The following is a 16,727-nucleotide window of genomic DNA, read 5'->3' on the forward strand; positions in this document are numbered from 1 at the left end:
CATTTTAATATTTTTAAAAGGGAAAAAACCACCTGGCTGGCTCAGTCAGTACAGCATGTGACTCTTGATCTCGGGGTTGTGAGTTCATGTCTCATTTTGGGCACAGAGTTTAATTTAGAAATAAAAATTAAAAAATTAAAAAAACAGATTAAAAAGGAAAAATTTTTTGGATTTAAAAGAAATACATGATCACTCAAACATTTAAATTTTAAAGAGCTTCCTTTTAAATAGTGAAAGGGACTCTAAGGGAAAGGAGGGAAACTTAGTGGGGGAAAAATTAGAGAGGAAGACAAACCATGAGAGACTCCCAACTCTGGGAAACAAAAGGTTGCAGAAGGGGAGGAGTGTGGGGGGATGGGGTAACTGGGTGATGGGCACTAAGGAGGGCACTTGATGGGATGAAAACTGGGTGTTATACTATATGTTGGAAAATTAAATTTAAATAAAATATTTTTTAAAGATTTATTTATTTATTTATGATAGAGAGAGAGAAAGAGAGAGAGAGGCAGAGACACAGGAGGAGGGAGAAGCAGGCTCCATGCCGGGAGCCCGACGTGGGACTCGATCCCGGGACTCCAGGATCACACCCTGGGCCAAAGGCAGGCGCTAAACCACTGAGCCACCCAGGGATCCCCAATAAAATATTTTTTAAAAAGAGTTTCCTTTTCTCTAAATGAGAGAATTAAACTTTCTGATCTTTAGACTCTTAGTTGAAGCATTTCTTGGGTGCAAGCAAATACCCTTTCCTAAGAGGCAAAAACTGATTCCCAATCTATCAGAAGTTTTTACAAGTGGACATTAACATACACTGCATGTCAAATGAAACTCTAACAATGTTTCTTAGAAAATGACTAAAACAGAAGATCCCTCCCCAGAGGGAACAGGCAGAGCCCTGCAGACATTCCCAAGTCAGGGAGGCATCTGATAGGGCAGCCAGTGGGAAAGTTGGAAAGAGACAGATCCTAGCCTCCCAGAGCCCTGGCATGTACCAACCCTCACCTGTCAAAGGTCCTACTCCGGAGCTCTCGAATGAATGTAGGGCTTCCAGTCTTCACTGGTTTCCCCTTGTGTGTATCGTGCCCTTTTGAAGATACACGGCGTTTTTTCACTAAGCCAGAAAAAGACAGAGACTGTGAGTCAGAATGGCCATGAGCTATGTATGGTTCCAGGAATAAAGGCCTCAACAGATCCTGATTCTCTTCCAATCTAACAACCTCTTGGAGCACCTGGAGCCAACGAGGCTCTCACAAACTCAAGGAAAGTTCCTAGTGAGTTTGAGGTTTCCTCCAGGGGAAGTCCCTAGGGAGGTAAAGCTCTGTACTTCTGCCCTCTCAGTGGGGCAGCTGCTAGCCTGTGGGGCCTGCACAGGCTTTTGCTATTTCCCAAGTGCTCAGGCAAAGGCAATCTCCCTTTGTTTCCTTAGCTTTGTCTCACCTCTGGACCACCTTCTCTTGGAAACCTCAAGATCTACTTACTAATGGAGGGCCCATGTAAGACTTCACAGTTGGGGCAGTGGTAGAGGTCAATGTCAGCAGCCTTTTCCTCTTCAACACCAACACAACTAGAAAAGAGAAAAATCGGCCAAGGTTTATGAAAATGTTATTTTTCATAAGGTCTAGAACTGTGCTGTCCAGTACACATAGCTATTTACATTTCAATTATTTCAAGTTATATAAAATTTTAAATGCGCTCCCTACATCATACTAGCTATATTTCAAATTCTCAGTAGCCACATGTGGCTACAAATTACCATACCGGGCAGATTATCAAACATATTAATACAAAAAGTATATTGAACAACGCTGGTCTAAAACAATTATATCATGGGGGCGCCTGGGTGGCTCAGTGGGTTAAGAGTCCAACTCTTGGTTTTAGCTCAGGTCATGATCTCAGGGTCATGGATTGAGCCCCATGTCAGGCTCCACACTCAGTGAGGAGTCCACTTCAGGATTCTCTCTCCCTCTGTTCCTCCCCTACTCACATATGCTCTCTCTCTCTGAAATAAAGAAATAAAATCTTTTAAAAATAATAAAAAAATAAAACAATTATAACAGAGCTAAAAATGTACACAGCAAGCTTCATTAAGATTCAGAATGGTGGGTACCCTGGGTGGCTCAGCAGTTTAGCGCCACCTTTGGCCCGGGGTGTGATCCTGGAGACAGACCCAGGATCAAGTCCCACATTAGGCTCCCTGCATTGGAGCTTGCTTCTCCCTCTGCCTGTGTCTCTCATGAATAAATAAATAAAATCTTTTTTTTTAAAAAAAGACTCAGAATGGTAGGGGTACCTGGATGGCTCAGGGGTTGAACATCTGCCTTTGTCTCAGGTTGTAGTCCCGGGGTCCTGGGATCAAGTCCTGCATCAGGCTCCCTGGGGGGAACCTGCTTCTCCCTCTGCCTATGTCTCTGCCTCTCTCTCTCTCTCTCTCTCTCTCTCTCTCATGAATAAACAAACAAAAAATCTTAAAAAAAATACTCAGAATGGTCAAGGGGCGCCTGGGTGGCTCAGTCTGTTAACTGGCTCACACACTTTCTCTCTCTCAAATAAATAAATAAATCTTTTTTTTAAAGACTCAGAATGGTTAAAGCTATAAGAGATTCTAAAACAGTGCCATCCCATAGAAATATAATGTGAGGGACGCCTGGGTGACTCTGGTTGAGCATCTATCTGCCTTTGACTCAGAACGTGATTCCATGGCCCAGGATCGAGTCCCAAATCAGGCTCCCTATAGTGAGCCTGCTTCTCCCTCTGCTTATGACTCTGCCTCTGTTTCTCATGAATGAATAAATAAAATCTTTTTATAAAAAGAAATATAATGTGAGCCAAATATGTACATTTAAATGTTCTAGTAGCCACATTAAAAAGGTAAAAAGAAACAGATAAAATTAATTTTAATAAGATTTTAACCAATATATCCAAAATATTCTTACTTCAACATATAATCAAAAACTTAAACTTTACTGAGCTATTTTACTTGACTAAATGAAAAGAATTGAAAAGAGTATTTTAATTGATAGTGGTTCTGAGTGAAGTATAACAAGTAATCATTTTTCTCTTATTTGTATTTTTCAATTCTCTACAATGAACATGTGTTACTTATTTCATACTGTAATGTCTAAAAAATATTTAATTTTGAAAATTTGAGTTTGCATGTCTGTGAGGTGGTAATCTTACAAAACTAAACCCTTCCTCACCAAAGAAGTCATCAACAGCCCTCCTAATAACTCTGGCTAAGATCAAATTCCTAAATTATTTGGACAGCCACACACAGCAGGGAGCATTAAAAAATAGGGCAGAACTCTGTTTTGTCCAAGATCATGTTCATAAACTGACTTCCTGGGATTAGGACCCTACCACCATCCCAATCAATAATTCTATGCCTGTAAAACCTGCTGCATATCAATAAACTGAGGATATCACCATCAGTTTGGTAGAGTTTTTTTTTTAAGGGCTCAGAGAATGTATAATAAAAGTGCTTAGCACGGTGAGCACAGAGAAGCACACCTCACCTTTCACCTGCTTCAACTTTCTTTAAATATATTCCATAGGCCCTGTAGCATTCATTAACTCACTTCCCTGGCCTCTATGCTTTCTGTCTCATACCCTGTTGGCCTTGGACACTGCTCATTAAGGAACCCCTCCAGTTGTTCCTCTCTCCTAAACTTTCATCCCATATAGCTATATGTGTTTTCTACCCCCAAACTTCCGCTGGTCATCAGCATTTCTCTTGTACCTCCAGCAACCCCATTCCTTGGTAAACAAACCTCTCTAATTGACATCCCCTACAACAAACCTCTTCTTCACCATCCTGGCTTAACTGATGGAAGCTTCTCCTAGGAGAAAGCCATTTTCTCTATAGGAGTGCCATGTTGTGTGGTCCACAGACTAATGCTGATCTGTAAGCTGTTTACCACAGGTCTGTCATAAGTACAAAAAGTCAGAGTAAGCATCCAATAACTTTTATGGCAATTTGGCTGAGTAATCTTATGGCTATTGTTGAATCTAACAATAAAAAATTGGGATTTGTATTTTGTATAGTTTTTTTTTTGTTCAACCACTTTTCTAGCAATTTTTATTTTACCAAATGATTGGTCCATTATGAATTGGAAATTTAAAGAAACAAACAAACCTGGTCCTTAGCCACAAAATGCCTAAGCAGCACTGTGGTACAGCCCTGTCAGGCAGAAGTTGTGCTTTCTACCAGACCCTTATAACTCAGGGTTATACGCTGTGCTGGGGGTAGATATTCCCCTCATTCTCCAGTGAGACTTTGAGAACAACTCTCCTCTACCCCTATGTAAGATCTCTTACTCTTCTGGGCTTCATATCATCTAGCCATGCCTCTTCCCACTCCTCTTTATCATCAGCTACTCAATTCCCCAACATACTCCTTTTCACTCATTAAAGAACCTGCTCACAGTTTCCTCTCCATCCTAAGTCCTGCCAATATCCCACATGACATCAGTATTGATGCAGAGGCCCAACATTCTGGCCCCTTAGCTCTTTGACATTCTCATCTTCAGATGCTGCTGTCCCTACTCCCCCTTCAGCTATCAATTCTCATGGTCATCACCCAGACCTTATCAACACTTGCAATTGCTCCACATCTGGTATATGAAATTCATACATCACACAATGTGACCATAAGTAATCATCCAGCTCTCATTCATTTCACCTGTTTTTTGCCTTTAAAACCCCTTGATCCTGCTTTTCATCTATTCTTAACTTCACCCTTCTTCCCCAATCTATCTTAGATTCCAGCATTCCTCACTATAGCTATTCTCCTATAAATATCCTCAAGTCCCTTGCTCCACTGCCTTTCCATCACCCACCATGTGCAAATTCCAACCTTGACACAATCCAACTATGTAACACTAGACTATTGGACATGGCTAGAGAAAAATCACCCATTGGATCGGTGCCACAATAAATTCACACTGTCCAAAATATCTGAGTCACAGAATAGCCAACACAATATCGAATGAAAACAACAAAGTTGAAAGACTGATGCTACCTAACTTCAAGACTTACTAAAGCTACAGTAATCAAGACAGTGTGGTAGTGATGAAAGATAGACAAACAGATCAACAGGACAGGACAGAGATCCCAGAAATAGATCCACATAAATACAGTCAACTAATCCTTGACAAAAGAGAAAAGGTAGAAGATAGTCTTTTCAACAAATGGTACTAGAACTGCACATCTACATGCAAATGAATGAATCTAGACAGACCTTGTACACATCACAAAATGAACTGAAAATGGATCACAGACCTAAATATAATATAATAAATAAATAATATATAATATAAATATAATAAATATCTTCTAGCACTCCTAGAAGATAACAGGATAAAAACCTAGATGAGCTTGGGTACAGCAATAATGATGTTTTAGATGTAACACTGAAGGCATAATCCATGAAAAGGAGGAATTGATAAAATAGACTTAGTAAAAATTAAAACCCTGATCTTTAAAAGACACTGTCAAGAGAATAAAAGGACAAGCCAAAGACTGGAAGTAAATAGTTGCATAAGACATATCTGATAAAGGATGTTATCCAAAATATACAAAGAACTCTTAAAAATTAACAACAAAACAAACCCGATTGGAAAAAAAAAATGGGCAAAAAGATCTCTATAGAAACCTCACCAAAAAAAAGAAACCTCACAAAGAAGATATGCAGATGGAAATATGCATATGAAAAGGTGCTCTACATATTTCATTAGGGAAACGTTAATTAAAACAACGAGATATCACTATACATCTATCACAATACCCAAAACTCAGAACACTGACAAGACCAAATGCTGATAAGGAGGCAGAGGAAAAGGAACTCTCATTCATTGCTGGTGGAATGCAAAATGGTACAGCCATTTTGGAAGACAGTTTGGCAGTTTCTTACAAAACTGAACATACTCTTAACATACAATCCATCAATCACATTCCTTGGCATTTACTCAAAGGAATTGAAAACTATATCCACACAAAAACCTACACATGGATGTTTATTTTATAACAGCTTTATTCATAACTGCCAAAATTTGGAAGCAGCTAAGATGTAGGTGAATGGATAAACTGTGGTACAACCAAACAATGAAATGTTTATTCAGCGCTAAAAAGAAATGAGCTATCAAGCCATGAATAGGCATGGAGGAAACTTAAATGCATATTACTAAGTGACAGAAGCCAATCTGAAAAGGCTACACATTCTATGATTCTAACTATATGATATTCTAGAAAAGGCAAAACCATCGGGATGGTAAAAACATCAGCCATTGCCAGAGGTTAGGAGGGGGAGAGAAACAAACAGGCATAGCACAGAGAATTTTTTTTAGGGCAGTGTAACTATCTGTACGATATGAAAAAGCTATAATGGTAGATTCATGTCATTATACATTTGTCCAAACCCATAGAATGTACACCACCAAGAGTAGACACTGATGTAAACTATGGATTTTGGGTGATAATCATGTGTCAATGTAGATTTGTCAATGGTAAATATTCCTACTCTGGTGAGGAATATTGACAATGGGAGAGGCTACAAATGTGAATCCGTGCAAATCCATGGGACAATAACAAGCAGGGATGTGATGTGATCTTAATTATGTCTCTGGCTGCTCCTTCTGTTTCCCACTGCACTCTTTTTCTCCTGCCCACTCCTTAAAGGTTGATGTTTCCTAGGCCTTCTTACCTAGGCATTCTTCTTTCCTCATTTTCCTCTGTTGATCTTACTGCCAGAGTTTCATGTGCCCTCTACACACCTGTAACAGCAAGCCAGATGCCTCTGAGTTTCAGACCCCTCCCTCGAAATGCCTCCCAGTACTTCTACTAGATAGCCTCCTTACATATTTCAAATTTCACAAAGGTAAATTCAATTTCTCCCTCTGCCTGCACCCTAAACCTGCTCCCTCTCTTGGCAATTGGCACCATAACCTCAGACTGCCTGGGTTTATATCCTGTCTGTACCTGCCATCATTGGCTGTGGGATCTTGGGCTATTACCTCTCTGTGCCTCAGTTTTCTCATCCCTAAAGTGGGGATAAAAACTGTATGTACATCATAAGGTTATCAAAAATAAATGAGTTAATCCATATAAGGCATTTACAATAGTGCCTGGTACACTGTAAGTGCTCTGTATGTGTTGCTATTGCCATTCAAGTTACCATTATGTCCTATCATTCTATCTCCTGATTAGATATCAACTGTGCCCTGCTGTCATCCTTACCCACCCTGCCCTGATCCAGGCCCCTATTATCTCTAACTGGCAGGATTACTCTCCTGCCCTCCTAAGTGGGTCCCTAGCCTCTACTCTGTCCTCACCCAACTGGTTCTCCAAACCAGAGCCAAAGTGATCATTTTAAAAACACAAATTTGATCCTGTCAATCCTTGCTGAGAACCTCTCACAGGCTTCCTGGTTTTCTTAAGGTAAAGTATAAGCTTACCATAGTCTAAAAGGCCTTGCCTCTCTGGCCTTACCTCTGGCCTCTGGCATCAGCTACACAATTTGTGAGACCCGGTGCAACTGAAAAGCAGGGGCCCCCTATTCATAAAACAGCAAAAAAAAAAAACAACAAAACCCTTTTTCCTTTCTTCTGCAGTCTCTCTCAACTTGTCATGGGGCTTTTTATTTGTTATTTATTGTCATGCTCCCTTGGCATGAGGAAACTCAAGGGGCAAGCACAGGCCACTGCCTGTGACTCAGTGCATAGGATGGATGCACCTAACCCTGACTCTCTTGCACCTGCACCCAGGCCTAGTACCCTAAACAGCCAACCAAGAACCTGTTTAGGGAGTGGGGAGGCAGAAGGAGGGGAGGACCATATATGAGCTAAAGCTCTAAGTCCCTAGGACACACTCCATTGTCCCACTGAATTTCATAAAGAAAACATAAATTCAAAGGTAAAGTTAAGAATTTCAAGACAACAACCACAGAGCATTAAACCTCAAGCATGGGGTCTCCCTCCAAATATGAGGCTCTGTGTGACGGGTCACATGCCCATGAAGTCAGCCCTGCTCTAAAAACCCAGCTGGAGGGAGGGGCAAGATGGCGGAAGAGTAGGGTCCCCAAATCACCTGTCTCCACCAAATTACCTAGAAAACCTTCAAATTATCCTGAAAATCTATGAATTCGGCCTGAGAATTAAAGAGAGAACACCTGGAATGCTACAGTGAGAAGAGTTTGCGCTTCTATCAAGGTAGGAAGACGGGAAAAAAGAAATAAAGAAACAAAGGCATCCAAGGGGGAGGGGCCCCGCGAGGAGCCGGGCTGAGGCCGGGGCGAGTGTCCCCAGGACAGGAGAGCCCCGTCCCGGAGAAGCAGGAGCTGCACCGACCTTCCCGGGCGGAAAGGGGCTCCCAGGGAGGTGGAGGAGGACCCAGAAGGGCGAGGATGCCCTCGGGTTCCCTGGAACAGTAACAGACACCTGCGCCCCGGGGAGAGTGCGCCGAGCTCCCTAAGGGCTGCAGCGCGCACGGCGGGACCCGGCGGGACCCAGAGCAGCTCGGAGGGGCTCGGGCGGCGGCTCCGCGGAGGGGGCTGCGCGGCCCCGGGAGCAGCTCGGAGGGGCTCGGGCAGAGGAAGAGGCTCCATGCGGAGGGGGCTGCGCGGTTCCAGGAGCAGCTCGGGGGGCGGGGGGGGGGGGCTCAGGTGGCGGCTCCGCGGAGGGGGCTGCGCGGTTCCAGGAGCAGCTCGGAGGGGCTCCGCGGAGGGGGTTGCGCGGCCCGGGAGCGCGAATCCAACAACGCAGGCCCCGGAGCACAGGGCGCGGGGACACAGCCCAGGATCCGGCCTCCCCCCGGGACAGGCAGAGACCGGGAGGGCCCAGGACAGCAAGGACGCTCCTGCCCCGAGCTGAGCAGAGCAGTGGCCCCGCCCCGGAGCCTCCAGGCCCTGCAGACAGAGACCTCGCTGGAGCTGAATCCAGGGCTCCAGAGCTGGCCCCGCCACTAGGGCTGTTGCTCCTGGGGCCTCACGGGGTAAACAACCCCCACTGAGCCCTGCACCAGGCAGGGGCACAGCAGCTCCCCCAACTGCTAACACCTGAAAATCAGCACAACAGGCCCCTCCCCCAGAGGACCAGCTAGACGGACAACTTCCAGGAGAAGCCAAGGGACTTAAAGTACACAGAATCAGAAGATACTCCCCCGTGGTTCTTTTTTTGTTTTGTTTTGTTTTGTTTTGCTTTTTGATTTGGTTCCTTCCCCCACCCCCCGTTTTTTCTCCTTTCTTTCTTTTTCTTTCTCTTTTTCTTCTTTTTTTTTCTTCCTTTTTTTTTCCTCTTTCTCTTTTCTTTCCTTCTTTCTCTCCTCTCTTTTTCTCCTTTTCCCAATACAACTTGCTTTTGGCCACTCTGCACTGAGCAAAATGACTAGAAGGAAAACCTCACCTCAAAAGAAAGAATCAGAAACAGTCCTCTCTCCCACACAGTTACAAAATCTGGATTACAATTCAATGTCAGAAAGCCAATTCAGAAGCACTATTATACAGCTACTGGTGGCTCTAGAAAAAAGCAAAAAGGACTCAAGAGACTTCATGACTGCAGAATTTAGAGCTAATCAGGCAGAAATTAAAAATCAATTGAATGAGATGCAATCCAAACTAGAAGTCCTAACGACGAGGGTTAACGAGGTGGAAGAACGAGTGAGTGACATAGAAGACAAGTTGATAGCAAAGAGGGAAACTGAGGAAAAAGAGACAAACAATTAAAAGACCATGAAGATAGATTAAGGGAAATAAACGACAGCCTGAGGAAGAAAAACCTATGTTTAATTGGGGTTCCCGAGGGCGCTGAAAGGGACAGAGGGCCAGAATATGTATTTGAACAAATTCTAGCTGAAAACTTTCCTAATCTGGGAAGGGAAACAAGCATTCAGATCCAGGAAATAGAGAGATCCCCCCCCCTCTAAAATCAATAAAAACCGTTCAACACCTCGACATTTAATAGTGAAGCTTGCAAATTCCAAAGATAAAGAGAAGATCCTTAAAGCAGCAAGAGAAAAGAAATCCTTGACTTTTATGGGGAGGAGTATTAGGGTAACAGCAGACCTCTCCACAGAGACCTGGCAGGCCAGAAAGGGCTGGCAGGATATATTCAGGGTCCTAAATGAGAAGAACATGCAACCAAGAATACTTTATCCAGCAAGGCTCTCATTCAAAATGGAAGGAGAGATAAAGAGCTTCCAAGACAGGCAGAAACTGAAAAAATATGTGACCTCCAAACCAGCTCTGCAAGAAATTTTAAGGGGGACTCTTAAAATTCCCCTTTAGAAGAAGTTCAGTGGAACAATCCACAAAAACAAGGACTGAATAGATATCATGATGACACTAAACTCATATCTTTCAATAGTAACTCTGAACGTGAATGGGCTTAATGACCCATCAAAAGTCGATATAAATCAATTATTTACCAAAGTGAAGAAATACTTAGATAATAATACACTTATACTTGGTGACTTCAATCTAGCTCTTTCTATACTCGATAGGTCTTCTAAGCACAACATCTCCAAAGAAACGAGAGCTTTAAATGATACACTGGACCAGATGGATTTCACAGATAACTACAGAACTTTACATCCAAACTCAACTGAATACACATTCTTCTCAAGTGCACATGCAACTTTCTCCAGAATAGACCACATACTGGGTCACAAATCGGGTCTGAACTGATACCAAAAGATTGGGATCGTCCCCTGCATATTCTCAGACCATAATGCCTTGAAATTAGAACTAAATCACAACAAGAAGTTTGGAAGGACCTCAAACACGTGGAGGTTAAGGACCATCCTGCTAAAAGATGAAAGGGTCAACCAGGAAATTAAGGAAGAATTAAAAAGATTCATGGAAACTAATGAGAATGAAGATACAACCGTTCAAAATCTTTGGGATGCAGCAAAAGCAGTCCTAAGGGGAAATACATCGCAATACAAGCATCCATTCAAAAACTGGAAAGAACTCAAATACAAAAGCTAACCTTACACATAAAGGAGCTAGAGAAAAAACAGCAAATAGATCCTACACCCAAGAGAAGAAGGGAGTTAATAAAGATTCGAGCAGAACTCAACGAAATCGAGACCAGAAGAACTGTGGAACAGATCAACAGAACCAGGAGTTGGTTCTTTGAAAGAATTAATAAGATAGATAAACCATTAGCCAGCCTTATTAAAAAGAAGAGAGAGAAGACTCAAATTAATAAAATCATGAATGAGAAAGGAGAGATCACTACCAACACCAAGGAAATACAAACGATTTTAAAAACATATTATGAACAGCTATACGCCAATAAATTAGGCAATCTAGAAGAAATGGACGCATTCCTGGAAAGCCACAAACTACCAAAACTGGAACAGGAAGAAATAGAAAACCTGAACAGGCCAATAACCAGGGAGGAAATTGAAGCAGTCATCAAAAACCTCCCAAGACACAAGAGTCCAGGGCCAGATGGCTTCCTAGGAGAATTCTATCAAACGTTTAAAGAAGAAACCATACCTATTCTCCTAAAGCTGTTTGGAAAGATAGAAAGAGATGGAGTACTTCCAAATTCGTTCTATGAGGCCAGCATCACCTTCATTCCAAAACCAGACAAAGACCCCGCCAAAAAGGAGAATTACAGACCAAATCCCTGAGGAACATGGATGCAAAAATTCTCAAGAAGATACTGGCCAATGGGATCCAACAACACATTAAGAAAATTATTCACTATGACCTAGTAGGATTTATTCCGGGGATACAAGGCTGGTTCAACACTCATAAAACAATCAATGTGATTCATCATATCAGCAAGAGAAAAACCAAGAACCATATGATCCTCTCATTAGATGCAGAGAAAGCATTTGACAAAATACAGCATCCATTTCTGATCAAAACTCTTCAGAGTGTAGGGATAGAGGGAACATTCCTCAACATCTTAAAAGCCATCTATGAAAAGCCCACAGCAAATATCATTCTCAATGGGGAAGCACTGGGAGCCTTTCCCCTAAGATCAGGAACAAGACAGGGATGTCCACTCTCACCACTGCTAGTCAACATAGTACTGGAAGTCCTAGCCTCAGCAATCAGACAACAAAAAGACATTAAAGGCGTTCAAATTGGCAAAGAAGAAGTCAAACTCTCACTCTTCGCCGATGACATGATACTCTACATAGAAAACCCAAAAGTCTCCACCCCAAGATTGCTGGAACTCATACAGCAATTCGGTAGCGTGGCAGGATACAAAATCAATGCCCAGAAATCAGTGGCATTTCTATACACTAACAATGAGGCCGAAGAAAGAGAAATTAAGGAGTCAATCCCATTTACAATTGCACCCAAAAGCATAAGATACCTAGGAATAAACCTCACCAAAGAGGTAAAGGTTCTATACCCTCAAAACTATAGAACACTTCTGAAAGAAATTGAGGAAGACACAAAGAGATGGAAAAATATTCCATGCTCATGGATTGGCAGAATTAATATTGTGAAAATGTCAATGTTACCCAGGGCAATTTACACATTTAATGCAATCCCTATCAAAATACCATGGACTTTCTTCAGAGAGAACAAATTATTTTAAGATTTGTGTGGAATCAGAAAAGACCCCGAATAGCCAGGGGAATTTTAAAAAAGAAAACCATATCTGGGGGCATCACAATGCCAGATTTCAGGTTGTAGTACAAAGCTGTGGTCATCAAGACAGTGTGGTACTGGCACAAAAAGGGACACATAGATCAATGGAACAGAATAGAGAACCCAGAAGTGGACCCTGAACTTTATGGTCAACTAATATTCGATAAAGGAGGAAAGACTATCCATTGGAAGAAAGTAGTCTCTTCAATAAATGGTGCTGGGAAAATTGGACATCCACATGCAGAAGAATGAAACTAGACCACTCTCTTTCACCATACACAAAGATAAACTCAAAATGGATGAAAGATCTAAATGTGAGACAAGATTCCATCAAAATCCTAGAGGAGAACACAGGCAACACCCTTTTTGAACTTGGCCACAGTAACTTCTTGCAAGATACATCCACGAAGGCAAAAGAAACAAAAGCAAAAATGAACTATTGGGACTTCATCAAGATAAGAAGCTTTTGCACAGCAAAGGATACAGTCAACAAAACTCAAAGACAACCTACAGAATGGGAGAAGATATTTGCAAATGACATATCAGATAAAGGGCTAGTTTCCAAGATCTATAAAGAACTTATTAAACTCAACACCAAAGAAACAAACAATCCAATCATGAAATGGGCAAAAGACCTGAACAGAAATCTCACAGAGGAAGACATAGACATGGGCAACATGCATATGAGAAAATGCTCTGCATCACTTGCCATCAGGGAAATACAAATCAAAACCACAATGAGATACCACCTCACACCAGTGAGAATGGGGCAAATCAACAAGGCAGGAAACCACAAATGTTGGAGAGGATTGGAGAAAGGGGAACCCTCTTGCACTGTTGGTGGGAATGTGAATTGGTGCAGCCACTTTGGACAACTCTGTGGAGGTTCCTCAAAGAGTTAAAAATATACCTGCCCTACGACCCAGCAATTGCACTGTTGGGGATTTACCCCAAAGATACAAATGCAATGAAACGCCGGGACACCTGCACCCCGATGTGTATAGCAGCAATGGCCACGATAGCCAAACTGTGGAAGGAGCCTCGGTGTCCATCGAAAGATGAGTGGATAAAGATGTGGTTTATGTATACAATGGAATATTACTCAGCTATTAGAAATGACAAATACCCACCATTTGCTTCAACGTGGATGGAACTGGAGAGTATTATGCTGAGTGAAGTAAGTCAGTCGGAGAAGGACAAACATTATATGGTCTCATTCATTTGGGGAATATAAATAATAGTGAAAGGGAATATAAGGGAAGGGAGAAGAAATGTGTGGGAAATATCAGAAAGGGAGACAGAACGTGAAGACTGCTAACTCTGGGAAAGGAACTAGGGATGGTAGAAGGGGAGGAGGGCGGGGGGTGGGAGTGAATGGGTGACGGGCACTGGGGGTTAGTCTGTATGTTAGTAGATTGAACACCAATAAAAAATAAATCTAAAAAAAAAATAAAAATAAAAATAAAAACCCAGCTGGACTCTCAGTGGCATGCTTTTCTGGTTTCTGGGTCTCCTCACACATAGCTCCCTGTGCCTAGAACATTCCTGTTCTTCCTCTTCCCTGCCACCATGGCACCACATGAACACTATCCCTATTTCAACACTCACGATGTAGACTCGCAACTGCTCATTTACTTGCTATCTGTCCCGACTACTTTTGACAGAAAGCATTGATCTTGCTCACCAGAAGTCTTCCCCTTATCCATCTCCCAGATGTGTTTTATTTATTCTTCAATTCAACAAACATTCATTGGGCTAGATAATTCCTCACATCAGGAGGACAGATGGATGAAAATCAGACTTCTGGCTGCACGGTCTCAATAATTATTACCTGGGACCAAGGGTGCCTATGTGCTAACTTGCTTCCTTAGTGAAGAGGCCAATTATCACAACACCAGGTCTCAAAATTAAGATGAATTATTCCCAGCTTTTGTACCAGAGAGTCTTGTCTACAGTAGACATTCGACCAATATTTTTTAAAGGGGTAAATGCATAAATTCAATAAATATTGGAACACCTGGGTGGCTCAGCAGTTGAGTGGCTGCCTTTGGCTCAGGGTGTGAACCCGGGTCTGGGGATGGAGTCCCATATCACGCTCCCTGCAAGGAACCTGCTCCTCCCTCTGCCTATGTCTCTGCCTCTCTCTCTCTCATGAATAAATAAAATCTTTTTAAAAATTCAATAAATATTGATTGAGAACGGCCACTGCCCTCATGGAGTGGACATTCTAGAGAGGAAGATGGACAAGTGATACCAAAAGTTTCATAAGTGGTGAGTAGTAAGAGAGCAGGCTAAGGGGATGAGGGGAAAACCAGTGAATTTGAAGCCTGCATAAAAGGAACTGGGGAGAAAACTGAGCTACGAATTATACCTATATTGTCAAAATGTGACACAATCCCCACAATCACTCACGGCATCCTGTACAGTATTCAGAGGCACTATAGCACAGAGGTTAAAAACACAGAGTTGGGAGCCAAACTGCCTGGATTTGATTCACCTTTGCCACTTACTGGATGTATGAACTTAGATGGAGAGGAGAAGGCAACCTGACTAGGGGCAGGGGGACCTAAAGTAGTGTCGACAGAGACCAAGAGACTTGGACTTCCACTCCCACCTGTCAATAACTAAGTGATACCTCCTTCCCTTGCCTCTAAAGTGTAGTGTCTAAAGACGCCTGCAAAAACAGAAGATAAAATACCCTGAATCTCCTAACATAATATCGCAAATATCCAGGATATCATGAAAACAAGCACTCATTATATCCAGAACAAGGAAAATCACAACTGGAATGAGCAAGGAAATCAATAGTCTTAATACTGAGATGACACAGATGTTAGAATTATCTGACCAGGATTTTAAAGGAGTAATCAAAAAATGCTTCAGTGAACAATTACAAATATGCCTGAAACTAAAGAACAGATAGAAAATGTCAGCAAAAAAATAGAGAATTTCTGCAAAGTAGAAGATACAGAAATGAACCAATGGCACTAGTAAAACTGAATGCTACAATAACTTTAATGACAATTCACTGGATGGGCTCAACAGCAAAATGAAGAGAGGAAAAACAGAGACAGTAAACCAGAAGATAAAATAGATATTACCCAATTTGAACAACAGAAAGGAAACAAATTGAACTATGAACAACTCTACACCAACAAATTGGACAAACTACAAGAAATGAATTAAGTTCTTGGAAACATACAATCTACCAAGACTGAATTGGGGAAAAAATAGAAAATCTGAATCAATTACTTGTAAGGAGACTGAATCAGCAATAAAAAAAAACCCTTCCAGTAAGAAAAGTCTAGGACCAGATGGCTTCACTAGAGAATTTTACCCAAATATTTAAATAAATTAATTTCAATTCTTCTCAAACTCTTCAAAACAAATCAAAGAGGAGGGAAGCCTCTCATATTCATTTTAGGAGGTCAGCATTATCCTGATACCAAAGCCAAATAAAGACACTAAAAGATGCTACAAGAAAACTACACACTAATATCCCTGACACATATTGATGCAAAAATTCTCAACAAAATAGTAGCAAACTAAATTCAGCAGTACATTAAAGGAAGCATTTACCATGATCAAGTGGGATTTATCTGTGGGATGCAAGAATGCTTCAATACAAGCAAATCAACAAAGGTGATACATCATATTAATAGAATGAAAAAGAAATCATGTAATTGTCTCAAAAAGCACAGAAAAAGTATCTGACAAAATTTAACATCTGTTCATGATAAAAACTCTCAAAAAACAGTATAATAAACACATAATAAAAGCCATATACAACAAGCCCACAGCTGACTTCATACTCAATGGTGAATGGTTGAAAGCTTTTCCTATAAGATCAGGAAGAAGACAAGGGTACCCATTCTCACCAATCTTATTCAATACAATACTAGAAAACCCACCAGAGCAATCAGGCAAGAAAAAGAAAAAGAAATAAAAGGCATCAAAATTAGAAAGGAAGAAGTAAAACTGTCTCTATTTGCAAATGACATGATTTTATATATAGAAAATTATAAATATGCCACCAAGAAACTTAGATCTAATAAGTTCAGTAAAATTATAGGATACAAAATCAATATACAAAAATCAGTAACATTTCTATATACTAACAACA

The 16,727-nt window shown here is 41.4% G+C and overlaps 1 protein-coding gene across 6 annotated transcripts in view; it reads right to left on the reverse strand.

Moving 5' to 3' along the window:
* PHF8 (PHD finger protein 8) overlaps positions 1 to 16,727 on the reverse strand; it is a 106,583-nt gene that overhangs the window by 68,947 nt on the left and 20,909 nt on the right. For all 6 annotated transcript variants that reach the window (XM_038587512.1, XM_038587514.1, XM_038587510.1 and 3 more), the window contains exons 3-4: positions 1,476 to 1,561; positions 1,000 to 1,108 (exon numbers count right to left, since the gene is read on the reverse strand). In XM_038587512.1, coding sequence (XP_038443440.1) covers positions 1,000 to 1,108; positions 1,476 to 1,561 — 195 coding nt within the window. The remainder of the gene's footprint in view (positions 1 to 999; positions 1,109 to 1,475; positions 1,562 to 16,727) is intronic.

The sequence above is a fragment of the Canis lupus genome, chromosome X (genome assembly GCF_011100685.1).
Source record: "Canis lupus familiaris isolate Mischka breed German Shepherd chromosome X, alternate assembly UU_Cfam_GSD_1.0, whole genome shotgun sequence".
In the NCBI taxonomy this organism is placed as follows: Eukaryota; Metazoa; Chordata; class Mammalia; order Carnivora; family Canidae; genus Canis; species Canis lupus.